General features: G+C 49.0%; 1 protein-coding gene across 8 annotated transcripts in view; it reads left to right on the top strand.

Annotated features, from left to right (window-relative positions):
• The window catches only part of IGDCC4 (immunoglobulin superfamily DCC subclass member 4), a 39,094-nt gene that overhangs the window by 2,622 nt on the left and 9,828 nt on the right, over positions 1-26,644 (top strand). For 3 of the 8 annotated variants that reach the window (XM_036217710.1, XM_036217711.1, XM_036217709.1), the window contains exons 2-13: positions 7,485-7,835; positions 8,353-8,494; positions 14,577-14,713; positions 16,073-16,213; positions 18,764-18,919; positions 19,740-20,153; positions 20,693-20,857; positions 21,401-21,538; positions 22,436-22,609; positions 23,609-23,845; positions 24,003-24,104; positions 26,004-26,187. In XM_036217710.1, the coding sequence (XP_036073603.1) occupies positions 7,485-7,835; positions 8,353-8,494; positions 14,577-14,713; positions 16,073-16,213; positions 18,764-18,919; positions 19,740-20,153; positions 20,693-20,857; positions 21,401-21,538; positions 22,436-22,609; positions 23,609-23,845; positions 24,003-24,104; positions 26,004-26,187 (2,341 nt within the window). The remainder of the gene's footprint in view (positions 1-7,484; positions 7,836-8,352; positions 8,495-14,576; positions 14,714-16,072; positions 16,214-18,763; positions 18,920-19,739; positions 20,154-20,692; positions 20,858-21,400; positions 21,539-22,435; positions 22,610-23,608; positions 23,846-24,002; positions 24,105-26,003; positions 26,188-26,644) is intronic. The other 5 variants (XR_004949959.1, XM_016141032.2, XM_036217712.1 and 2 more) reach the window with 4 other exon arrangements.

Genomic DNA, 26,644 nt, shown 5'->3' with positions numbered 1-26,644 from the left:
CGTGGGAGGGAGCAGGAATGGCTGAGCGGGGCAGGAGCCTTCGCTTGGCGGGCCCAAGACCCATCTCCAGGAAACCCAAACAGCGGGTGAGAAAGTGAGGAGTACCGCTGAGACCTCTTCTCTTCCTACAGAGACACGCCCCTTTCTAGCCTGACTAGCTGCTTGCTGGAGGCCGCCTGGGGGCAGAGTCCCAGAGGCTGGGCCAAGGGAGTGTGGGTCCGAGGTTGTCAGGGTGAAGAGGGCAGGGATGTGCCAGATAGATGTCTGCCCTCCTGGAGCCCAGAGGACTAAGGAATAGTTGTGCCCATTGTCTTCCGCTTTTCCAAGAGCTCCAGGAACGGGTTCAGGGTCACCCAAAGAAGGCCTCGGAAGTGCACTGGAGCGTTATGAACACTGGTGGGGCCTCCGGCAAGGGGCTCACTGTGCGTGGCTAAAGCAACTACTCTACCTGCCCTCAGTCCCAAACTCTGCTGTATAAAGCTCAGCAGGCCTGGGGACACGCCTATAGAGTTCTTACTAGCCACCCTGATCTGGATGGAAGTCACTCATTAATTCATTTATCCACCAAATATTTACTGGGTACTTTTTTTTTTTTTAGGCTAGCATGTGCCTGGTGCCTGGAATGTAATAAATAAGGAGGCTGACCTGGTTTTCGTGCAAACTTAGAGTCTTGGTGGGGGGAGATCGACAGGTACTCTGAAAAGGTCAGAAAAAGCTTCCTTCAGGAAGCAATGGGTGATTGAGCTCAGTGGCTTTGGGGAGTGTCCTTGCTGGTGGTGGGGGGACAGCAGTTAGCCCTGTAGAAGGATAGTGGTGATGGGTAGTTTTCCAGAGAGAACAGCATGTGCAAACACTCAGAAGTGATTTAGTTTAGAGCATTGAATGAAGCTAAAACTGGCTGGAGTTTAGGGGCAATAGGGGACAGGTTGGGAGGAATGGGACAGGAGCCATGGAATATCAAGGAAGGAGGGTTGGTCCTGGACCTAGCTCATGAAGTGTCTCGTAAGCCCCATCAAGGTCTCTGAGGCCCCGTGAGCCCTTGGTGGGTTTTCAGATCAGCTTTGCATCAGCTCACTCCAGCCAGTGTGGAGAATCGATTGGGCAGGGCTAAGGCAGGAAACTTCAGCTTCTTGGGAGGCTGTTGTAATCCAGAAGAGAGGATGGTGGCAACTAGCATAGTGGCAATTGGGGTGGCCAGAGGAGCTGGATTCTAGAGACATTTAGGAAGTATAATCAGTAGGACTTGAGGATAGATTGAGTTTGTAGGGGATGAGGGAGTGGGAAGTCAAAAATAATAGACACTTCAGCACCCTCAGCATGGCAGAATGAAGAGCTGGTGTTGGGTCAGGGTAGTGACAGCCTCTCTGTCCTCTAACACTTCTCTTGAGTCAGGGATTGGGAACTGAGCAGAAATGTTAGAGGAATGGGACCCCTGTCTGAGGCTGGTGCTGGAATGCTTAGTGAGCTGTTTTCACAGCATGCAAGAAGTGGGGCTCTCCTTTCTACCCTGTCAGAATTTGGAAGGTTTGGAAAACCAGAGATCAGTAGTAGGAGGCCTCTAAGAACATGAAAACTGCTTTATTCTCACCCAGAAACTGCCCTCCTTCCTTCTCTTTCTCAACCTGGAGGCTCAGAGGCCAGCCTCAGTCAGCTGGGATATTGGGGTGACCCCCTCTGATCCCATCTCAGAGGTTAGGTCAAACATAGTTTCTCTTAAGAGTGAATCTTGTCCATAAGTTATCTAAACTGTCATTGATCCTGTATGTATGTTCATAGCCCAATTAATCACACATTATATATATATAAATTATCATTTCCTTTCTTTTCTCCTAAAGGTACTTCTTTCAAGTTAAGTGATCTCACAATTAGAGCACCATCGAACATTAGCACTAAAGGGAGCTTAGAAATAACTTTAGCATGAACACATTTTACAGATGAGAAAACTGAGGAACTTCCCAAAGTCAGATGGATTGGGACTGAGCTGGGGCTGCACCCAGTCTCCCCGATTCCTGGAGCAGCCACACTTCCCTGGGATTTAATACACACATACCCAAGATCAGTCTCTGCACCAGCTCCCCCACCCCACCCCCGCCCCCGGCTTTCACATGAGAAGTTATCAGTTTGGGCTTGGCACCCTTCAGCTGGTATGTCTGGGCTCCAGAATCCACCCTCCTCTACCCATCCCCACCCACTGCCTCCTTTCAGCCTTCACCGAGGTACAGCAACCAGACTTGACACAGAATTCCAGATGCAGAACAGATGTCATTGCCAGGCCTGCCTGGGGGCTCCTGGATCCTTGGGGTTGGGAGGAGAGAAGTAAGAGCAGCTCTGATGAGGGAAGACCCCAGCCCCAGCCTGGTCAGTGGGGGTGATAGGAGCTGCAGGGGAAGGAAAACCAGAGAGAGGATGTTCTGCGCCTTACATACAGAGAAATGGAATCCTTGTTTTTTGGGCTAGCTGGGCGACCAACTACTATTTACTGTCTTACTGCTGAGGCTGAAGCTGAGGCTGAGGCTGAGGCATCGTTTGGATTTGAGGGGTTGTGGGGTCATTGGGGTCAGCGAAGCAGAGGTTCAATAAGCTCTCTCTCAGGTGCAAGCTGGTACAGAGCCAAAACTTCTGGATAATTGGATAAGGGGCTCATTATCTTGTCACGTAGTTTGGAGGACAGAGCTCTGGCAAGTGAGCGAAACATATAGGGAGACAAAGGTGGTCACAGGAGGAAGATATTTTTAATCATACAAGCCATACAGCAGAACGGGTGGGGTATTGAGCTCCCCAGTCCTTGTAATGTTTAAGTACAGAGTTTCTTTCAGTGTGAGTTGCTGTTGTATCTCTGCTTTTTAAGCATTTTACTGGATGTCTGCTCGTTGCCATATAGTATGCTAGGCAGTTTCCATTTACATTATTAACGTCATTCTCAGCCATGAAGGGAGTTATGATTTTTTACAGATAAGGAAGTCGAGGCTTGGAAAAGCATGGGGCTCTATGTAATATCTTTTTGAGTGTGTTTTCATGTGTGTACTCATCTGTTCAATTTATTGAGCACCTACTATGTGCCAGGGGATTTAGAAAGCTGACTAAGACATAATCTTGAGCTTGTCGCCTAGTTGGGGAGAAAAGCAAATAAAGAATCTAGAGTAATAGCTACAATGACCTTGGTGCCCAATGTCCTATAGGTCAGACTAAGGGGAGGTGTCTAAATGAGACTCAGGTATTATAGCGAGAAGGAGCAGCATGATCGATGCATGAAACAGCAGTATGCTTTCAGAGAACTGGAAGTGGTTTGGTCTGGTGAAGACCGAGGGTTGCAGAGACCCAGAGGTGTGGCTTTGCCCTCAAGTTGGCTGAAGTAGGTGCTCCAGCTTCCCCTGTGTCCCAGGCAACCGTCCCAGGCTCTCCTTCCAGCTGTTAGTGGAAGGGGTTTAGTGTGTGGTAAGGGAGGTAGCCAAGATGGGGGTGGGGCGGGAGGTTTCTGGAAAAAACTGACCGTGTCTCCTGGGAAAAGAGAGTGGTGATGATGTCGTGGAGAATCGCCTGTACACCAGAAACAAGTTGTAAATCTGTTGGGCCCTGATATTCAGAAGTGACAAGGCATTGACGTTTATGGCAAGTTCTTGGCTTAATTAAGGAGGCATTGAGGCTTGGTTTCCCTCCCCCGCCCACCTCTTTCCTGAGAGTTCACTGAAAAATGGAACCGTGGCTCTGGGCAGGCCCCACTAATCCCATGAAATAGCACTGAGCTGGCCCTAGGGCTCAGCAGCGAATCTCCTTTCTGTCTCGGTTCTAATTGGCCTCCTCAAATCTAATTTATCCTGTAAATGGGTAAAATAATCTGTCAGAGAAAAGAGTTTGAGAGACAGCCCCGGGGCTCCTAGGCATAGAAGCTCTGTTTCTCTGACAGGGTCTCACCGAGGAGCCTGAGGACTGTGAGAGAGGGAGGCCCCCTCGAGGCAGAAGGCTGGCAGACAGCAAGTGTCTACTGTGTCCGCCCCAATCCTGAGAGGGACAGCTGAAAAATACTCATGGGAGGGGCTTTGGGGATCAGCCGTAGCAGTGGACGGGGGTGGGGGGTGGGGGATGGGAGGGGGGAAGGGGGGCCGGACAGGGGTAGCCACGAAGCCACTGGATAAACAAGGCCCACTCCCCAAAGCATCACTTTTATGAAAATCTTTGCTGGTGAAGAACCACATTTATATTAAATCAGACATTGCTGTGTAATGAGCAGTATGCAAAATGTGCCAAAGGTTTAAAAGAAAATAATTTTGGGCAGTTGGAAAGCCTCCTGGGTATGCTTCTCTCTGGTGATGGGAGAATTTTGATGAAAATGAGAAATGTGGAGACTCTTCATTTGAAGACTGCAGAAACTGAGGCCGAAAGGAGGAAAGCAGTGGACCCAAGGTTGTGCGACACATTCTGAGTCCAGGTCAAGGTTTGTCCCACCATGTCCCATTGTCCCTCTAGGCAAGAAGAATGAACTTCCAAGTGGCTGTGTGATGTGAGACTCAGGAAAACCTTCATCTCAGGAAGGCAGGAGCGGCTTCATGGAGGGCCGATGTGTAAGCTGAGCCCCTGAGGATGAATGCCCTGGGCACAGAAGTAGGGTTAGGCACTGAAGGAGAGAGAAATCTCTTAGCTGGGAGCAACTGGCTCCCAGAGAGATGAGGCTCTCCTCTGGGCCTCAGCTTCCACATCTATAAAGTGGAAGATCCCAGGCTTCGCAGATATTTTCACCCACACGGACTGGCTTGGTCCCCAGACACACTCGGTACTCTCTGAGGGGATCCCCCAAATCTCTCTGCAGGTACATCTCTCTTGGTTTCCCTGTTTTGCTGTGCTGGGTGCTGGGCTCCTCTGAGGTGGAGAAGCCAGACATCTGCTGATCCATGAATATTCAGGAAGGGAATCGGAGCCTCGTCTGTGCTCCCCAGCCAGCCGCCCGGCCCCCCTGGCTGCAGTCCTGCCTGCCGGAGCCCAGGCTGCTGACATACCCAGCAGCTGCTCGGGCCCCAACTGTTCACATTGTTTGTTCAGCGCGGCAGGGGATTTTCCAAGCCCAGGACGTGCTTTTGGGGGGAAGGGGGGCTGCCGGAGGTCTCAGAGATTCGTGTCATGTGGGGCTTTTCTCCCCTGAAATTCAAACTGACTGTTCAGTGGCTGGAACAGGGCAATTGGAAAACGCTGGGCTGAGAGCCCAGGCCCCCATGTTTGAATCCTGGAATCTAGGGCCTCAGAGATAGAAGGGACTGGATGTTAAGAACAGCGATTAGCATTTGTACAGCTCCTTACAGTGCCTTTAAAGACCCGAGTTCCCATTCCTTGATTGATGCCCACTAAACTCTCGGCTGGAGCCCTGACATAACATCATCTTTTTAACCCTCACAGGCCTGGTGGTATCATCTTCATTTTACAGATGTGGAAACTTAGGCCCAGAGAGGTTAAGTGGCTTGTCACACATCTGGTAGGTGGAAGAGCAAGACTGGAAACTTGATATTCTGTGTCAAGGTCAAGTGCCCTGTTTCCACCACAGCAAGTGGCCTGAAATGATGTGAATGCCAATTTGGTTTCCCCAGTTAGAATGGAAACTGGGCGAGGGCAAGGACTGCCTTTTCCCTGCACCCACTGGTAATGCTGAGCCCAGTCGTGTAGCTGGAGGTGCCAGAGGAGCCTTTCTGATGCATTAAGGAAGGCAGAGGCCCGGTTCAGGCCCCATCTGTCCGTTTGTCCTTCACATCGCAGTGCCAGGGCCCTGGCTTCTGCCCTGGCCTCCTTATCTCACCATTTGGGACTTCTCACTCTTATTCTTCTTTTAGGGTGGTGGGAAGGGAGCCTGGGAACAGTCAGAGGTTCTAAGTGTGGGCATATATGTGTCCAGGTTTTGACAAATGTGGCAGAGACTTGGGGAGCATGTGTTCAGGTGTGGAAGGTTGTGTTTATAATTTGTGTGTCTAGATGGTGTTCTGTTTCTTCAGCAATAGGTATATCCAATTCATTGAATAATCCTAAAATCGTAGAATCTCAGACACCACCTGCTACATTTGAGTAAACTAAGGCCGAGAAGAAGTGACCGGCCCAACGCCACACAGCGAGACTGAGACAGAGCCGGGTCTGGGACTGAGCGTTCCTGATCCCCTAGCCAGTGTGCTCTCTGCATGCCCCACATGGCTTTGCCAGCCCAGACCTGCCTGGTAATGAGTATGGACTGATGCTCCTGGTTTACTCTCAGACACTCCATTCTGCCTTGAAGGAAGAAATCAGTCCAAAGGATAAGAAGGGGACCTTGGGCCATTGAGCTTTTATGGGACATGGAGGCCGCAGGGCAACCTTCTGGGAGACACAACTGGAAGAACTAACCGTTTCTCTATGAATAATGGTTCCTAGGTGTTGCTGTAATGTTGGTTAAAATAATAGACATCGGCCTTTGTGTGTTTTTGTTTTAACTCTAGGACAGCATTTCCTTCCTCTGCCGTTCCCTTTCTCTCCCGTTTGTAGCAGTGCTGGCGCTGCAGGCCCTGGTGGGGCCTCTAGAGAGAAAAGATACCTACCTGGCTTGCTCAGGAGGCTGGGTTCTGGCTCTGGCTTGCTGGATGGCCTTGGGGAAATGAGCTGCAGGAAGGAGGGCTCAGCTCCTCCAGCCACTGGGCCAGAAGTGGGTAGGGTTACAGTGGTCAGGACGATCTGCAAGGTTCCAGGGGCATCACTGAGTGCCCACTCTGTGCCAGGTCAGGCACTGGGCTGTACTCCCTTTCCACATATCATTTCATTCGGTGTTCACGAAAGCCCTAGAAGGAAGGAATTTATTTATTTTTTAAACTGAGATACAATTCCCATACCACAAAATTCACCATTTAAGTGTACAAATCAGTGATTTTCAGTATATTCACAAGGTGGTGCAGCCTTCCCCACTGTCTCATTCTAGAACATTTTCATCACCTCAGAAAGAAACCTCATATTTCTTAACTATCACTCCTCACTCTTCCCTCTCCCCAGTTCCTGGCATCCATTAATCTACTTTCTCTCTGTGGATTTGCCTATTCTGGGCATTTCATAGATATGAGATCATACAATACGTGGCATTTCATGCCTGACTTCTTTCACTTAGCATAATGTCTTCAAGGTTCATCCATGTTGTAGCATATATCAATATTTCATTCCTTTTGACAGCTGAGTAATGTATTTATCCATTAATCAGGTGATGGGCATTCGGGTTGTTTCCACTTTTTGCCTATTATGAATAATGTTGCTAAGAACTGCGTGTTTTAGTGAGAGCATCGAGCAGCCAGGGAAGATGGGCACAGAGAAGTGTAGCAGTTTACCCAAGATCACAGTTAGTAAGGGACAGAGCCAGGATTCAGGCTCAGGTCTTTCCATGAGACCTCTTTCTCTACAATTTGTCCCAGCCCCTGGGTGAGTGACCCAGGAGCTGGGGGCCGTGGGAGATAGGAGGACATACTGATGGCCATGGTGTCTCCTCCTCTACATAGGGGAGCTGTCGTTGCTCCGGCAGACAACTGTGAAGCTGAGCTGTGGAACAGGGCCCCTGCAAGTGATCCTGAGGCCAGAGCAGGCCGTGGTGCTGGACTGTAGTCTAGGGGCTGCTGCTGCTGGACCCCCCATCAGCGTCATGTGGAGCAAAGACGGAGGTACTCTGCTGGAGCACGACCACCTGCGCCTGCTACCCAATGGCTCCCTGTGGCTCTCCCAGCCCCTAGCGGCTGATGGCAGTGATGAGGTGGCCCCTGGAGCCTCGGATGTCATTGAGGGCAGCTATTCCTGCCTAGCTCATGGCCCCCTTGGAGTGGTGGCCAGCCAAGCTGCAGTGGTCAAGCTTGCCAGTAAGTGCCCGCATCTGGGGGCTGAGCTGAGACCCAGAAGTTCTGGAATGTGGGAAATGGGATCTCGGTTAGTCACTTGCACAAAGGCCTATCTCTTGAGCCCACTCCCCTTTTCCCTGACTCCCATTTTGCTCTGTAGGTCCCTCCCTGGTATTATTTACCTCACTGTTTATGAGACCCACTTCTGCTGTCCAGCCCACCCTCTTGGGAGCTATTAGGAGGCACAGATCACCATGAAATAATTTTCAGGCCAGAAGAAATGTGCAGTCTGACCATGATGCTGACAATGTTAGGCTGGGGGATTTGCCCACAGCATCTAGCCAATAATCACCAATTCTTATCTTCTGGTGGCCTCTCTCCAACTGTGTCTCCATTGGTCTGAATTTGCTCTGCTCGTGTTTCTATCACCCTATGTTCCTCTCTCTCTGTCTCTGTCTGTCTGTCTGTGCTTACTGTGGCCTCTCTTTCCTTTGCTACTCTCCTATTTCTGCCTGTGTGTCACTGTCCTCATCCCCAGCACTCACAGGCTTCTCTCTGCACCCGGAGTCTCAGACAGTGGAAGAGAATGGGACAGCTCGATTTGAGTGTCATATTGAAGGGCTGCCAGCACCCATCATTACTTGGGAGAAGGACCAGGAGACAGTACCTGAGGAGCCTCGGTGAGTGCCCTGCAGGGGATTGGAGATTGGGTCCCAGTGGGCAGGCCAGTTAGGGCTTGGGGATTCTTAGACTCAGGGTGGCTTCATTTGCTCAGATTGACTTAGGAGCCAACCATTGCCTGACTCTCAGTTCATTTCTGGTCCCTAAGAGAAGTTGGGCAAGAAGTTTTTGCTCCCAGAGAGGAAAGCCCCCTGCCCCAAGCTGTAGAGCTTGAGTACGGAGTAGCGATAGGGTCCTTCAGAACATCTCTAGTCTAGCCATTTGCTGGAGACTGAGGGCCATAGAGGAGCTGTAGGTTACTCAAGGCCACACTATGAGTCACTGGCAGAATGTTTGTTGTTCATTCAGGGCCCTGCGGCTGTTGGAAAGGTATTTTCTTTACAAGGTTCTTCTGGAGTTTATATCCTGGATGCATAACTTCCCTTCCTCTGTCAAGTCTGTCCAGTGTGGCGCAGTATCTAATAAATGGGCTGTGGAGGTCCTTCCTGTTTCACTGCCCTCTCTCCCCATAAAGGTGATGGGCAGATGGAGCAATGCCAGGGAAGAATTTCTAAGGCAGAAGAGAAGCAGAGGCTAGACACAGGACTCGATCCCTCTCGTAGCTTCCTGGGCGGGCCCAGATGTACCTGAAGCATGACAAAAAAGCACAAGGCTCGTTTGCATCTGTGGTCACTGAGTTGGTCTCATGACTTGGTTGTCACCCCATGAATTCTTGCGTCTTTGGAAATGTGGCTCCATAGTGCTTTCCTAGCCACACTATGGTCCTCTCCCTCTATCTCTCTAGCTGTAGTTACCAGCTTACGCTCTCCTGGTGGAAGTGGGGTTCCTTAGGCTCAGATCTCCCTCCCCTGGGACTAACCTGTCTTGAGTGTGTTGAGTTGCTCCAGTTCCTCTGACTTTTGCCCATGTCTAAGTATGAATGAAAATGTAAGAGAAACTTCTAGGTAGAAAAGCCACAGGACACATCTCTGTAACAGTTTTGAGGGAGGAAGGAGGAGGTCAAGAGGTCAAGATATAAACCACCCTGTTGACTTTGGTGATCTGGTTAGCCCCATTGATCCTCAGCAAGTCACTTCTTATTCAGCTTTGTTCTCCCCATCTATAAAATTAAAAGAGAAAAAAAGAAAGAAGTGGATTAGATCATGGTTTCCCAAAGTGTGTTCTTTATAGAACATCAGTCCCTAAAGATGCTTTTTGAAAAAAAGTATTTTGTTGTCAAATAAGGTCAGGAAACTGCCTACAGATCTCCCTCATGGAGTTGACAAGGCCCTAAGAAGTTCTGCACTGAACACCTGTTTAACCAAACACTTTCTAGACTCATCTACCTAGAGCCCCTCTTGCAGCATCCCAGGCATGAGCATTCTAGGGAGTGAACCGTGGGAATGCTGGCTCTGCCTTCCTAGCACTGACATTTTAAGTTCTATGCCGTCTAAGTGTGGAGCTTCTCACCACTGTTTAGTGGGTGCTTCCTGGTTGTTGCTGGGCAAGAACCAAGAGCCTGCTCCTGGCAGACAGAGTGGGAGAGGGCAGAAAAATCTCCCCGTGTCGAAGGTCACGACAGACACCACTTAATGAGAGCTATATTTTCTCGTTTAATTATTATCATCCTTCAAGGCAGGTGTTTCTTATTTTTCATATTACCTCTTTTTGCTTATAGTCCTAGAAGATGCATTTTTCAAATTCCTATAAATGAAAAAGAACAAAAATTGCTCATCATCCTGTCACCCGTAGAAAGCCACTGTTAATGTTGACATCTGGCCTCTGGACTTTTCCCCTGTACGTTTATAAATATTCTCTTTAAAAATTTTGTAGATACTGTTTTTTTTGTTCAGTTACCCTTTTTTTTTTTCCAAAATAAAAATGAGATTATATTGCAACTTTTTTTTTTTTTTTTTTTTTTTTGCTTAACATAATGAACATCCTTTCAGGTCTAAATGTATGGCTATGGCAAATATTATCCCGACTGTTAAATGAAGGAGCTGAGGATCAGAGACAGAAGTACTTTGGCGCAGGTCACACAGCTAGTGCCCAGGTGTTGGATGCCAGAGCCCTGGCATAGATGACACACAAGCCTCTCGTGATTTGGTGGTTGGGGTGGGGCAGCTGCAGTGTCTGAGAAGTTCCTGCTGCAGGTGGGCTTAGAGATCGGGTGGTCCAACTATGGCTCAGAGCAGAGAAGTTACTTCCCCAAAGTTCCTCAGCAAACAGTGGGGTTCAGACCTCATCTCCCGGCATCTAGTTTAGGCATCATTCCATGAAGCCACAGACCTCTCCCAAGAGTCTGGAGCTGCCAGTTCCCGAGCTCTGGGAGTGTTTGCCCCCAAGTCCTCTGAAAAATGATCCTCATCTATAAATAAGCTGGGCTCACATGTCCCAGCACATTGTGTGAGGGGAATAAAGAAATGTCTAAAACAGCAACTTGATTATGCCCAAGGTATGTATTTTTACACATGCAAGATATGGTACATGTACAAATATGCTATTCATAAACTCAGCCCAGTGGTTTGAAGGAGACCATATGCCTTGGTGTAGGGTACGCACATGTGCAGTTAATAAACACACTCTGTCAGGGTATATGTGCATATTTTTTAAACTTATGGTGAAGACTAGACCCTAAGGCAATTCCCTGGTACTTATACTAATTTCTAATGATAGGGGATAATTTTTCTTCCATGGGAAACAGTCATCAATGAGAGCAATGTTTCCCAAATCCCAGGCGTTCACAAACCTCCTTTATAATTTTGGCCATACCTAAACTATTTATACAATCATTTACCTAATACGTTTCTTTAAATCAACTCTCTCTTTTGTATTAACACATACTAAAAAGGAACATTATCTCACTATAGTAAAATGGAAAACCAGCAACATGTACTGTAAATAGAAGGTGGCCATAAAAATAAGTACATAACCATCGGAATAAAAAACATGTGCCTGTGTCCACTTGAAATTATTTTGTTATCATCATTCGCTCACGCTTTAAAAAGCACGGCACTAATGGGCTTAAATGGCACGGGCTCCCTAGTGCAATATTCTGCCCTACCCGCCTTCCAGTGTCCACTGTGTCTGTCAACCCGGTGTGATCTTCAGCTAGTGTTTCTTTTCCCTGGGGGGGGTCTCTGAAATGCTTAGGGTCAGGGCTCCTTGGCCCTCAAGAAATTCAGAGCAGCTGTGTCATTTCTTTTGTGTTCTTGAATCATTGAGTCCAAGTGGCCTTTTGGTGGTGGTGGCAGGGGCGGGGGGAGGTGGGAGGGTTGCAGCAGGCTCAAGCTCAGGCTTGGAAAAAGAGTGATCCCTTCCTTTTGATAGAAGTTGTTTTTCATTCTATAAGTAACTATTCTGTTCTATTTGCAATTTGAATTAATTTTTAAGTAATAAAATAGACTAACTTAAAAGGAAAAAAAAAGACCTACCAACTAAATACAGATATAGCTATTACCATTTTGAGTGCCCCACTCCAGTCTTTTTTTAAATATAAGTATGGTTTATACCATTGTAAACATGTGTTTAGAGTTTTCGATTCATAGGTAATGTTTATATCCATTATCTAATGTGAGCTCATAAGACATTAAAAGGCTCAAAGTTGTGAAATAGGCAAGAAGGGAATTATTTAACCCATTTTTCATATGAGAACCTGAGGCCCAGACATGTGATGTCACTTGCTAAAATCATATGTTAAAGCCAGTTCTCTCCACTGTACTATACAGCTGCCTCTAGGTTAGAGCCTGGAGTTACAAAGCAAAGTATACAAGGGCACATGCTTTTCTCAATTTAGCTTTTTAAAGGTTTATATTTCTAAACTAATAAATATTCACTGTAAAGTTAAACACACACACACACAACAATAACAACAACAACAATAAGAGTCCCCAGTAATTTCACTCCCAGAGAAAACCTCCGTGAGTAATGGAAGTTTTTCCATCCTTGACTTTTTTGTGCATATTCTAACGTATCACTTATTTGTGTTCTAAAAACAGAATCACTTCATAAACACTGTTTTGTGATACCCCTCCCCACTAACCAATATATCTTGGACATCTTTCCAAGCACAAAGCTTTGAAAACTGCATCTTAACAAAACAGAAAAGATTTTAGACGAAACTAATAGTGGTTCCATTTTGTTTCTTTGAGTTGTAGCAACAGCACATTTGAGGAAAGGTATATGTTTGTTCATTGGTTCTTTCATTCAACACACATAACTAAGGAAATGTTACTTGTCAGAGGACATATTAGCTCTTGGGTGCCTGGAGCACAATTTCCCTGGAAAGACCAGGGAACTTTGAGGTTAGGAAGTGTGGGCAGCTGCTGTCAGGAACCCTGCAGGCAGAATCAGCAAGCGAGACTGAGGGAGGATGAAGGGTCTTAGAGGCAAGCCTTTGTTTCCCAGATCAGTCCTGCCTATCCCTCCCCACTTGTCCTTTCCTATTCGTGGCAGCAGGCTGGGTGCTGGCTCAGGATTTTACCTCCAGTCACCCTTTGCGTGCTTGTCTCTTCTCCCCCTCTGACCCATGCTGATGCGGGCAGCATTTGGAGCTGAGGGTAAGATGCTGGGGCATTGCCTTTGAGGCGAGGGAGGGAGTGAAGCAGATTTCTGTTGTTTCTTTAAGTCTTTTGGGCATGTTTCTAGGCCTGTCACCAGAATTGTCTCCCAACACCCTGGCACTAGTTCTCTCCTGTTTAGATTTTCTCATACTCAGTTTTTCCACAAGCCAAGAGATCCTTACCAAGTGCACAGCTGCCCCACTTCCTCTCTGACCTTGGCCTAATCTAGATCCAGGGGCCAGCACCATTTGTTCTTTTGAGAAATTAGAACTCTCAACCTCTAGCTGACCCTGCAGGGATCACAGTTAGAGGATTCGGCCCTACTTGGGCCAGAGCTCACTCTGCTCCCCTCCACCCCGGCCCCTGTGGACATTTTCCTACACCAGTTTACATTGTCTCTCAAGCAAGGCCTCTGGGCCTTTCTAGCCCAAGAGGCTTTCCAACCCTGTAACCAAGAAGGCAGATAACACTACCCTCATCCATCTTGCCTGTCCTCAGTAATGTATGTGTTGACTGGAGTTTGCTGGGGACCATGTCCCTTCCATTGTCTTTCTCAGCCGTCCAAGGGCTGCTGCGACAGGCAGGTGGGAAGAACATGAGATTTGGCACCAGAAGATCTGGGTTCAAGTTTTAGCTCTGCTCCGGCTGTGGGACCCTGGCGGAAATACCATTTTCTCTCCTAGCCTTAGTTTTGTCACCAATAAAACGAAGGTCGTGATCCCCTCTATTCCTGGGCTTGTTTCGAGAGTCAGATAGTACAGTATGAATAAAAGGGATTTTATCAGGGGAAGGAGGAGGTAATATAGGCAGAGGGCAAACAAATTCAAACTCTATAGAAGGCTATATAATAAAAGTAAATCTCCCAGTGTCGGCTCCCAGGATCCCAGGGTCTCTCTCCTGAGGTGACCACCATTACCAGGGAATTCAGTGCCAGTATATGAGTGTACATGTCACCCCCCATACACACACACACATTTCAGCACCATACACATTTTGTAGATCTTCTTGTATCAGCACACAGGGAACTGCCTTCTTTTTAACAGCTGCCTAGCATTTTATTGGATGAATGTACCCAAACTGGTTTAGCTAGTTCCCACTCTATAGATGGATGCTTGGATTGTTGCCAGTCTTTTGCTATTACAGACAATGCTGGAGTAGATATTGTTAAATATACATTTTTGTGTACATGTATGAGAATATCCGTAGGTTAGAGTCCTCAAAGTGTCATTGCCGGGTCAAAAGGCATGGGTAGGTTTGAGTTTAAGATATCACCAGCTTGCCCTTTGAAAGAGGGTGTTTCAATTGGCATGGCCACCACCAAGATGGGAGTAACTTCTCCCTAATTAAACCTTTTGACTTTTGCCAATCAGATAGGTGAAAATGATATCTTACTATTGTAATGTGCATTTTTAAAATTATGACTGAGCCTTGAAAGTGCGACACTGTAGGAATTTTAGGTTGGAGTGGGGTGGGCCCAGGACATGCCACCCTCCTTGCAGAGCTCCTGCCCATCTCACAGGTGCCCTTTCCCCCTCCCAAGGATCATCACTCTTCCCAATGGGGTTCTCCAGATCCTGGATGTTCAAGAGAGTGACGCAGGCTCCTACCGCTGCGTGGCCACCAACTCAGCCCGCCGGCGCTTCAGCAAGGAGGCTGTACTCAGTGTGGCCCCCAGAGGTAAGGGGGCTGGCTGGGCAGGGAAATGGGCTGTTCTGGGGTCAGCCACCTCAGAGCTGGAAGGGGCCTCAAGAGGTCCAAGCCCTGCCTTCAAATAGGTGACAGGGTATCACTCCCATCAGTCCAGAGAAGGCAGTGCCACCCAGAAAGTCAGAGAGGGGGGCTGGACGCCCAGTGCAGGGCTCCCTTCCCATGGAGGCCTGTTCCTTGGGTTGGATGGAGCAGCCAGGGCTGGGGACAGAGGCAAGGAGGGATCTTAAGGTGTCAGTGACTGTAAGCCTTGGTCCTTGCCCCTCTGTATGCCGTAGGGGCTCTGGGCACTGGAGGATTTGCCCCTTGCTTCTTGCTGTGCCCTCTGAATCTGGCTGCTGCAGTCTGGTGCTCCTGTCCTCCCCATTTCTTTGAAAAGTTCCTGTCTCAGGGTGATACAGTAGGAAAGTCACAGGCTTTGGGGTCAGGAAGACCTGGTTTGAATCCTGGCTTCTCTGCTCACCATCTGCATGACCCTGGGCTGGTTATCAAATGTCCAGCTCCAGAGGGTTGTGAGAATCACTGAAATGAGTGTGGAAAGTGCCTAACACCTAGTTGGTGCTCGAGGGATCTTCGGGCCTCTTTCAAGGGCCTCTCACTTGCCTCCCTTTGCCATGGCACCTCCCCCCACCCAGGCCCCTCCGCACATCTCTTCCCAACCCCGCCTTTCTCTCTCCGCCCCCACCCCACACGCACACCTCCACTTCCACCCTGTTTCCTCCTGGCTTAGCTGGGGAGCTGTTCTCGAGGTCTGGTTCGCTCTCCCTCCTGTACCCAGGGTCTCTGCCTCCATCTGCTGGACAAATCAGGTATTCACCAGGCTGATGCAAGGGGCCAGGTCACACTGAGAATGTGGCAAGAATAGGTGACCAGGGAGCCGAAACTTGAACCCACGCTCTGCCTTTCTGCCTTTTCACACATAGGAACCTGAGACCCTTTGGAGAAGGGACTTGTCTCTAAGGTCACACAGCACAGTTATGATAATGATAAGTGCTGGAACTAGAAACTATGACTGTTGACTCCAAGTCCAGACTAAACTCTACTCACGGACTGGTACCAGTCCGTGGCCTGGGAGTTGGAGACCCCTGCTCTACCTGAAGAGTGGGTTTGATTTGGCAAGGAAAATTATGGCTGGTGTGTCAGAGGCCAGGTTATTCCTCTCCTGGCTTCAAGAAAAAGAGCTCTGAATCCCAGTCCCAGCTCTGCGGAACCACGCAGCTGCTTTTCTCATCCGTTAGATGGAACCCTGGCTGACTGAGCATCAAGAGTGGTGCTGCATGTGTAGATGCCAAAATAGTAAGGCTGCCTGCTGGTTTGCCCTCTCTCCAGGGTCCCTGGTGTCCACCAGGGGGCAAGACGTGGTCATTGTGGCAGCCCCTGAAAACACCACGGTGGTGTCTGGCCAGAGTGTTGTGATGGAATGTGTAGCCTCAGCCGACCCTACTCCTTTCGTGTCCTGGGTCCGACAGGGTAAGTGGAGGGAGGGGGCTGGAGGGCATGGGAAAGGAGGAGTGGGGCATTTCACGTGTCCCCGAGTCAGGGAACTATAAGGGTGACTGCTCCATGGGCACCAACCTTTGTGTGGCAAAAACTTCTCTCCCACAGCTGAATGTGGGTGGGGGACCTGGACAAACTTAATCATCAATCTGTGAGGCATATTTCCTTTACTAGGCATTTCAAATCTGCCACTCTCTAGAGTGTTATCAAGATTTTACTTATGGTAGGCACTGGGCTAGCTTCTCCACCTTACTTATTTCATCCCTCACAACAGTGTTACGAGTGTGTGAGAGCTGGAAAGGTGCCACACAGCCAGTGAGCGAGGTGGAATCAGACCCCTACTGTTGCTCTGTTTAATTACAGAGCTGCCTCTTGGTCCACCCAGTGTGCCTCTGCCTTTGTTTGCCTGGCTTCATGCTGGGCACAGTGAATAAAATACCCAGATGAGAGACACAGGGACCCTGCCTTTGAACTCATAGTCTAGATGAGGGAGATAAAACACACAGCCATGAAGAGAGACTTGATGGTATCAGGCAGCAAGTGATAAGTGCCAAGAGGGACTGTGTTATAGGAGATGTTATCAGGGTAATGAGGCCACTGGGCCAATTATCGACTTAAAGTTTACTGAGCACTTATACTGCTCTCCTGCCTGAGCCTCCAAGAGCGCTTGGAAGAGAGGAGGGGCCAGGTCTATTATTCCCAGTGGGCAGATGGGAAGCTGAGGCTCAGGGAAGCAGGTGGAAAGCCAGGACCCAAACTGTAAAGCCAATTCTCTTTCCATTACACTGCTCCCCACAGTCCGGTATGGAAGAAAAACAAAGATAATTTTTGTTTCCATTTGTCGATAAGATGTGACTTGTCCCAAGTTGATGGCAATTTGTATGTTTATATCTCACATTCAAGAGCATATAATGAATACATAAACCAAACAACTATGTACCCCCCCCCCCCCCCACTGATCTGATGAGATGGAACAGTGCTGGTATCTTTATGCCTCTCCAACCGGTATGGCCTCACTGGACTTGTGACAGGTGCCTAGTTAGAGGGTTCCTAGGGCCAGCAGCACCCTTATACTATTGGGGTAAGCCTGGTGTCATCCAGCAGGTCTAATATCACAATGACCCAGAGAACTTATTAAAACTATAGACTCCCTTCCTTCACATCTGGTGAATTATGACCCAGGAATCAAGTGCCCTAGGTCTTTGCTACTGGCTTTAATTAGAAATGCAGAATCTGAGGCCTGCCCTAGACCTTTGCATCTTAGGATCCTTTGCAATTCTGTGATTTGTGTGTACAAGAAGGATTTGAGAACTGTTGTCCCAGAGGTTTCTGACACCTGTGGTTTTGGGTGCTCACTTGAAGGAACTCTGCTAATAGCACTCCTGGATAGAGACTATGAAGAAAATGGCCGCAAAAGGCCTTCATTCCTGACCCAGACACTGCTCTTTTCCCAGGAACTTAATCCACTAAGTCAGAGAAGGGACTTTTGTTTTATTTTCTTCTGATCGCAAAAGTTACGTGTGTTCATTGTGGAAAACGAAAGAAAAGCAGAAACAGAAAACATCCCACTATTCAGAGATAAAAATTGTTAACATATGTGTGTATTTTCTTCCAGATTTTTTCTATGCATATGTACATTTTTCCCCGAAATTGACAGCATGCTGAATTTACAGTTCCAAGTTCTATTTTTATTCAACAGTACATCAAAAGTATTTCCTTATATTTAAAGTTATTTGAAAAAATAATTATAACTATATGATATTCCACTACTTGATTATAGCTATAATTTAATTTGCTACTGTTGAATTTTTAAGTCCTTATCAGCTGTCTACTATTACAGTTAACACTACAGTGATCAACCCTGTTCACATCTCCCCAGGACAAGTATCTACAAATGGAATCTTTGGCTTCAAGGCCAGGGTGGAGCCCCTGCACAGCCCTTTCTCTGTTATCAGTATTTACCCTTTATCTTGCATTGCAACTTATTGTTTTTAAAAACTTTCCCAATTTGATAGGTGAAAATTAACATCTGTGTTTTAATGAGCATTTCTTTGATTATGTGAACTTGAACACTTTTTTGTGTTTCTTGGCCATTTGCATTTCTTCCCTGGATTTTCTGTTCATGTCCATAAGGCAAAGGCTTTTAAAATGGTTTTCATTTCACATGAAGATAAACGTTTCTGTACATATTCAAAACTTTGGTTTTGGTCAGACCTTTCCAGTTATTTCTTGTTCATAGTACTAGGCTAAAACTATACAGGAGGTGTGTGTCCTTGAGAGAAACAAATTTAATAGTAATAGTAATAACTGGTGTACTGAGCACCTACTATGTGCCTGCATTGTGCCAGGAGTTCTCACAAACCTTATTCGTTCCACCCCACAACTAATCTCCCCATTTTGCACACTGAAACACTGAGATTCAGAGAAGGCTTGCAAGTGGAGGGGGGCCCCCCAGGGTCCAGACAGTGAATAGAGGGGCAATCCTCAGCGATTTTCTCCAGGGCTCTACCTCTCTTCCCCTAGACGGGAAGCCCATCTCCACTGATGTCATCGTACTGGGCCGCACAAACCTACTGATCTCCAGCGCGCAGCCCAGGCACTCCGGCGTCTACGTCTGCCGAGCTAACAAGCCCCGCACGCGCGACTTCGCCACTGCCGCGGCTGAGCTCCGCGTGCTGGGTGAGGCGAGGCGAAGACTTGGGTGGAGGGATTTTTTTGCAGGAGACCGTATTGAGGAGAGTTAGCTGGGGCTGAGGGAAGAATGGGAAGAGGGAAGTGGGCACACGGATGTGTTAAAGGAACTGAGGAATGATCCTGGAGGATGAAAAAGAGCAGTGGGTCGGGGGAAGGGTGTTGAGCTCATGGGGAGGAGTCTTTCTTAAGTGTGGGGACTTGGAGGGGACAGACTAGATAATCGAAGTAGGGGACGTGGTGGAAAGAGATTGGAGGATGGACTGGGCAGAGCTGAGTCAGGGAGAGGAGAGGGGCGATTAGGGCCCCACTTGGGTGAGTGGATGGTGAGGAGGGCATGGTCTGGGTGGGACTTAGGTAACGGTGGGAAGGGTGGGACTGAGATTACAGGGGAAGATAGCGGAGTGGTCTGAGTGGTACTAAGAAAACGGGGGGGTGGGTTTGCTCACGGCAGGGATAACTGTGGAGAAGGGTAAATCTGATAGGTGTGGGAGACACTAGACGGTAGGGAAGAAGGAGGTGGTAAATGAGGGAGTGGGGTTAGAACTAGGAGAAGCTAGAGTATTTAAGAGAAGCGGAAGAGGCCTGGGGACAATTCGCGGAAAGGAAGAGAATGGTCAGCTTGGGGCGGGGGTAAATGCAGGAAAAGAGAGAGTACGACACTGCACTAGAGTATTTTGGGGAAGGGGTGCGTCAGGGAGAGGTTCGAGTGATTGGAAAGGATGTGGGAGTCGGTCAGTGTATTTAGGGGAAGGGCAGAACCCCTAGCGGCCGGAGCACGCGCTCAGCATCCCCCTCCCGCCCGCAGCGGCCCCGGCCATCTCGCAGGCGCCCGAGGCTCTGTCGCGGACGCGGGCCAGCACGGCTCGCTTCGTGTGCCGCGCGTCCGGGGAGCCACGGCCCGCGCTGCACTGGCTGCACGATGGGGCGCCGCTGCGGCCCAACGGGCGCGTCAAGGTGCAGGGCGGCGGCGGCAGCCTGGTCATCACTCAGATCGGCCTGCAGGACGCCGGCTACTACCAGTGCGTGGCTGAAAACGGCGCTGGCACGGCATGCGCCGCCGCGCCGCTGGCAGTAGTAGTGCGCGAAGGGCTGCCCAGCGCCCCCACGCGGGTCACCGCCACGCCGCTGAGCAGCTCCGTGGTGCTGGTGGCCTGGGAGCGCCCCGAGCTGCACAGCGAGCAGATCATCGGCTTCTCCCTCCACTACCAGAAGGCTCGGGGTATGTCTGCTGGAAGGGGGAGCCGAGACGCCCCAGCCAAGGCCCACATGGGGACGTACTGAGGGCGGGGACAAGTTGAATGCCTGACTGGTTGCCTGTCCTGTACCTCTGGGGGGTTAGGGTGGGATAGAGTGGGAACCCACAGGAGAGACCCGCATAGATATGGGGTAGGCCTGGTGTTAGAAGGGTTAATGGTGTGGCACATTCCCCCTCAGTCACAATACGTGAGAGAGGAGAGAGGGGATGCTTGTCCCAGGGAAAATGCTTTGGCATTCCTGGAGCCAGCTTATTAAATGCAGCAGGAATCACTTCAATTAGATGCCAGAAGGAACTTCCTAACCAGTGGAGGAATTAATACAGTGGGATTAGAAGCCAGGGAATTTATACCGTCCAGCTCATATTATCTGGAATGATTTAGCTATAAAAATGACTATTACAGAGATTGGGACAATATGAAGAACGCTTAGATAATCTCCAGCTGTCGGGCCTCTCGGGGTGGTCTCACAGCTGTTCCTTTGTCCTCTGTGTCACCACCTCAGGCATGGACAATGTGGAATACCAGTTTGCAGTGAACAATGACACCACAGAGCTACAGGTTCGGGACCTGGAACCCGACACCGATTATGAGTTCTACGTGGTGGCCTACTCCCAGCTGGGGGCCAGCCGTACCTCCACCCCAGCGCTGGTCCACACACTGGATGATGGTAGGGCCTCTGAAACCGCAGTGGGCACCTTGGGACCCTGAGAGTTCCCTGGGGATGATAGCTTGGCATCTCTTTACTAGTGTATACCAAGTCGCTTTTACCTGCCTCATGTCATCTTTAGTGTTCTGAAAGGGGGTGGGCAAAGGTTCTTTTCCCCCAATTTACAGTTGGAGAAACTGAGGCCCAAAAAATAAAGTGACTTGCCCAGGGTCAGTAATACAGCTGGGACTTGAGATCTCAGCTGATGATTCCCATATCATGTGGCCCTTCTCCGTGACCTCCAGATACCATCCATTCAGGCAGAGATCAGAGACAACCCACTGGATGTGGAAGCTTGTGCCCCAAACCTTTTTCAGGGTGGGAAAGATGTCCCCTCCTCTCCAGCTTGGGGCTCCCCTTAGAGGCTCCCTTTCCTCCCTCAGATCCTGGTCCTGGGCCTACTTCTCTGACTTGCTGTGTGACCTGGGGAAGTCTCTGACTGCTCCTGGGCCTCACCTTCCACGTCGGTGGAGCAGAGCTCATGCTGATGTTCTTCTGTCTCAGTCCCCAGTGCAGCACCTCAGCTCTCCCTGTCCAGCCCCAACCCCTCGGACATCAGGGTGGCGTGGCTGCCCCTGCCTCCCAGCCTGAGCAATGGGCAGGTGGTGAAGTACAAGATAGAGTATGGTTTGGGAAAGGAAGGTGAGTGAGGGCAGGATGCGGGCTCCATCGGGCTGGGAATTGTGGATGTGAAGGGTGATCAGAGCTGTTGAGGACCTGAGCAAAATGGGGGAAGTCCAAGGAAATTAGGCAGTGCAGGGGAGTAAGAAAGGTGAACCTGGAAAGGAGGAGTGTGGGCTAGGGGTCAGGGCAGCAGGAGTAAAAAGAGGGCTAGCTCAAGGCGGGAGGAGGCCTGGATTCTGACCCCACCCCCTTTATAGCTACAATGTGTCATCCTGCTGAGTCCCTGTCTGTTTTCTTATCTGTGAATTGAGGCAGGTGGCCTAGGTGATCCCTGGGGATCCAGCGTAAAGAGCAGATGAGGGATAGAAAGGTGGGGCAGTGTTTGTGGGATGGGAGAATGGAGCATTGGGGAGGGTGTATTAGGGCAAATATCAGTAATCTAGGGGAGGAGTATAAAAGAGATAAAGAATTAGGAGAAGGCAAGTGGCTGGGGGACCAGGGTGAGGGTGGAAAGGGAGGAAAGGGTGAAGCAGGGGGCTTTGGGGTAGTTACTAGGGCTTTGGAAGGCAGGCAGTGCTGGATGGCCCTTACAGCCAACCTCTGTGCCTGTGCTATACTGTGTGTGTGACGGGGGTGGGAGGAGATATCATCGACAGCTTATTGGGAAGTGGGAACACCATGCCATGATTGTTTTCACTCTGAGTGAGGCTGATAGCTGCATCAGCTAGGGTGGGAAGCCCAGGAGTCAGCCCTGGAGCCATGGAGTCCACCCAGGCACTGAGGAGCCAGTGCTGAGAGGGCCTCAGGCTCCCATGAGTACTGAGGAACCAGGAACTGAGGTGAAAGGGTCAGTGTAGGGATGTTTGGGTGTTGTGGTCCTCAGGTGGCCTCCCACCAGCGTCTTTTCTGTCCCAGCAGATCAGATATTCTCCACCGAGGTGTCAGGGAATGAGACACAGCTTACACTGAACTCACTTCTGCCCAACAAGGTGTATCGAGTACGGATTTTGGCTGGCACAGGGGCCGGCTACGGAGCACCCTCCCAGTGGATGCAGCACAGGACGCCCAGTATACACAATCAGAGTCACGGTACGGGCTCAGAGGGGACAGGACCAAGCGACATGCATGACTTTGCTTGTGTATGTGCCCTCGGAACCCAGACCCAACCACACACTCCATCAGAGACTTCCCATGCCCACCCCTGCTCGATGGCTTAGGGAGGATGTGTGTAGAGAGGAAGGGCTGGCCTTTGCAGACACATCTGAGTTCAAGTGTCCCATCGTCTGCTTTGTGACCTCCGACAGATCATTCACAACTCTATGGTTTCATTTACTACCAAGGGAGGTGGGAGGATTGAAAATGTGTTGTAAACAAAGCATTTAGTACACAATAAGAACTTGTTAAATAGCAGCTGCTTCCATGACTGTGATTGTTTTGTTGAGAGGCCCAATAGTAGAGTGATTAAATGAAGACAAAACCTGGCACACATACTATCTGTGTGACCTTGGGCAAGTTACTCAGTTTTCTTACCTGTAAAATTGGGATAATGGTATTTACATTATTTGTAGGGTTGTGAGAATAAAGTTAAAATGCACATACAAAGTACTTAGAACAGTGTCTAACACATGATAAGCCCCCACTCTTAAGCTTCCAGTAGGGTTCCCACTCCAAAGGCTCCATCCCTCCTTCCTGGCCTCCTCAACCCTTGCAACCTCCTGTATCCGTGCCTGCAAGTATCCATGCATTCATTTCTTCAGAAGAGTTATAGAGCCTACTCTGTGCTGAGTACCGTCAGCCCTGCCCCAGAGGTACTCCTTGACAATAACCTCTGTGCAAAGGCTTAGCACTCCATCCTCAACACTCTGGGCTTGTGGAATAGTGAGTTTTCCTCTAGACCAGCCGTGGCCTAGCACTTAGGGTGGTAGCTAAGTGGTGATGCAGAGGGAGAAGTCTGGCAAGGCTCTCACTCAATGCTGTCTTCCTGCTTTTTGCTTCCTCCTGCCCCTTCCCCCTTTCCCATTCTTGGCTTCCTTCTTCTTATTTTCCATTCTCTTCTTCTTTCCTGCCGTCTTGCTCCTCTGTCCCCAGTCCCTTTTGCCCCTGCAGAGTTGAAGGTACGGGCAAGGATGGAGTCCCTGGTCGTGTCGTGGCAGCCGCCCCCTCACCCAGCCCAGATCTCTGGCTACAAACTGTACTGGCGGGAGGTGGGGGCCGAGGAGGAGGCCAATGGTGAGAGCCCCCCAGGGGGCCGTGGAGACCAGGCTTGGGATGTGGGGCCTGTCCGGCTCAAGAAGAAAGTGAAGCAGTATGAGCTGACCCAGTTAGGTGAGGAGAGCTGGGGGGAGGGAGCAAGACGAATGTAGCTTCATTAGGGGACTGGACAAGCTGGGTGCAAACGTTGGAGATGGAATCCTCTTTGGAGACAAGGGAGTGACCCCACAGGTTCTTCTAGCTAGCGAGTGATTCCCTTAACCTTCCCCAGTCCCTGGCCGGCTGTATGAGGTGAAGGTCGTGGCATTCAACAAATATGAGGACGGCTATGCAGCAGTGTGGAAGGGCAAGACGGAGAAGGCTCCCACACCAGGTGAGGGGGGCTCATTAAGGGGTTCGTGTGCAGTTCCTTTGTCTTTCCTCTGGGCTAGCCCTGGTTGTCAGGCCATCTAGTAGCCTCAGCCACCCCTAAAACCATACTCCAATGCTCAGGGGTCGTCTTCTAGCTCTAGACAGCCTCTGTCATGGAAAGAAGCTCCAGTTTGTGTACTGTCTTGTAGGCCTGCTACCATATTCTCATTACCCATGAGCAGTGGATAATTTAGAAGATTAGGGCAGAGAGAAACCTGATGGTTGATCAATTGGCTCCTGACCCCAAGTTTGTCTTTTAGACAATTTTAAAAACACGTCTACCTACATTACACTATTTATCACATTGTCCCTCCACTCTAGGCAGAGGTTATCCCTACATGGCCCACCAGAAAGCTGAGGCTCTGAGAGGTAAAGGGACTTGTCCAAGGTCTCACAGAGTCTAGACGAACTGAGACCACTGACTTCCAACTAAAAGACTTTCTACTGCAGTGCACTGCCCGTGGCCCTCTACTGGACACTTCCGTTGCCCATCATGATACTGCCTCACCCCTAACTTCCCAGGCTGATTTCCCACCATGTGGGTTAGTGAAAGGAGCACTCAACCGGGGCCAGGAAACCTGGGTTCTAATTCCAGTTTGTTCACTCAGCAAATCTTTTACTGTCTACTATGTATCATCTTTGTTCTGGGAATTTAGTGATGAACAACACAAATAAGTAATGGAACTGCTGTCATGGAGTTTATTTTATTTTATGTATCATCCTATAATACTATATCATCCTATAATACTAAATATATCTTAGTTTAGGCTGCTGTAACAAAAATACCATAGTCTTAAACAACCAATATTTGATTCTCACAGTTCTAGAGGCTGGGAAGTCCAAGATCAAGGCACTGGCAGAATCAGTGTCTGGTGAGAGCCTTCTTCCTGGTTCATAGACCATAGGCCATCCTCTTGCTGTGTCCTCACATGGCCGAAAGAGGGCCGGAGAGCTCTCTGGGTCTCTTCTATAAAGGTACAGTTGTGGACTGAAAAGTTTGTGTTCCTCCAAAATTTATATATTGAAACCATACCCTCCAATGTAACATATTAGAATTAGATGAGGTCATGAGGGTGGAGCCCTCACGCATGAGATTACTGCCCTTGTAAGAGTCTCTAGAGGGCTTGCTTTCTCTTTCTGTTCTCTGCCATGTGACCATACTATGAGAAGTTGGCGTTCTGCAACCTGGAAGAGGGCTCTCACCAGAACTTGACTGTGCTGGCACCCTGATCTTGGACTCTAACAGCTCCAGAACTGTGACAAATGTTTTCATTATTTATAAGCCACCCAGTCTATGGTACTTCATTATAGTAGCTCAGATGGGCAAAGACAGGCACTAATTCCATCCGTGAGCATTCCACCATATATTCAGGTTTCAACAGTATAAATTTGAGGTAGGGACACAAATATTCAATCCATAACAATATGACAGATACTGTTCTATACACTTTGCAAATATTAACTAACTTCATCCTCATAACAATGCTGCGAGGTATATGCTATTACAGCCCCACTGACAGAATAGGGAATAGAGGCATAGCTGGGTTAAGTAACTTCTCCAAGGTTACACAGCTAGTAAGTTCCAGAGCTGGAATTTGAACCAGGGCAGCCTGGCTCCAGAATCTGTGCTCTTAATTGCCTTTCTCTAGTATAGTCTGCTATATGTATAACCTTGGTAAAAATCACTTAAATTCTTGGGATCCTCAGTTTCCTCATCAGTGAAGTGAGAAACATACTACCCAACACACAGGAACAAAAGAGAGAGGGTAGGAGCAAATAACTGTAAACTGAGAACAGTAAAAATCATACATTTTTAGGATGAGTGTCCTTCCTTCCCCACACTCTACTTTTCACCTTCCAGACCTGCCCATCCAGAGGGGGCCACCTTTGCCCCCCGCCCACGTCCATGCGGAATCAAACAGCTCCACATCCATTTGGCTTCGGTGGAAAAAACCAGACTTTACCACAGTCAAGATTGTCAACTACACTGTGCGCTTTAGCCCCTGGGGGCTCACGAATGCTTCCCTGGTCACCTATTACACCAGGTAAGGATCAGGGCCTAGTGCTATAAAGGAAGGAAAGAAGGCAGCAGGTAGTAATGAGAACAGGGACCCTGGGGGATTCAGGAACTTCTCAGGGCTCACGTGTTACTCTGGGGGCACATTGAGGTCTGATGACCTGATGGTGGAAAAGGAGAGCCCATTCCATCCTATTCCCTTACAACAGAGCCTTGTACTGAACACTTGGGAGCATGATGCAGACAGACCTGTTTCCTCTACCCCAGAGAGCTGGCTCCCAATATGATGGGGAAAAGACTGCCCAGCCGCTCTCTTGAGAGAGCCTCCAGTCAGAAGGAGAGACAGTGCTCACAGGAGCTGCTCATTTGGCAGAGGAAACATCGCATGAAAAGCAATAGATGTATACAATTGCAGCTAAAGTAAAATTACATCAATGAAAAGACGTATCAGAGATGGTTCCTTTGGTGAAGATCGACTCGGATTA

Source organism: Rousettus aegyptiacus, unplaced genomic scaffold (assembly GCF_014176215.1).
Source record: "Rousettus aegyptiacus isolate mRouAeg1 unplaced genomic scaffold, mRouAeg1.p scaffold_m13_p_3, whole genome shotgun sequence".
Taxonomy (NCBI): Eukaryota; Metazoa; Chordata; class Mammalia; order Chiroptera; family Pteropodidae; genus Rousettus; species Rousettus aegyptiacus.
The sequence above is the reverse complement of the archived record's forward strand: the minus strand, read 5'-3'. Positions and strand labels throughout refer to the sequence as shown.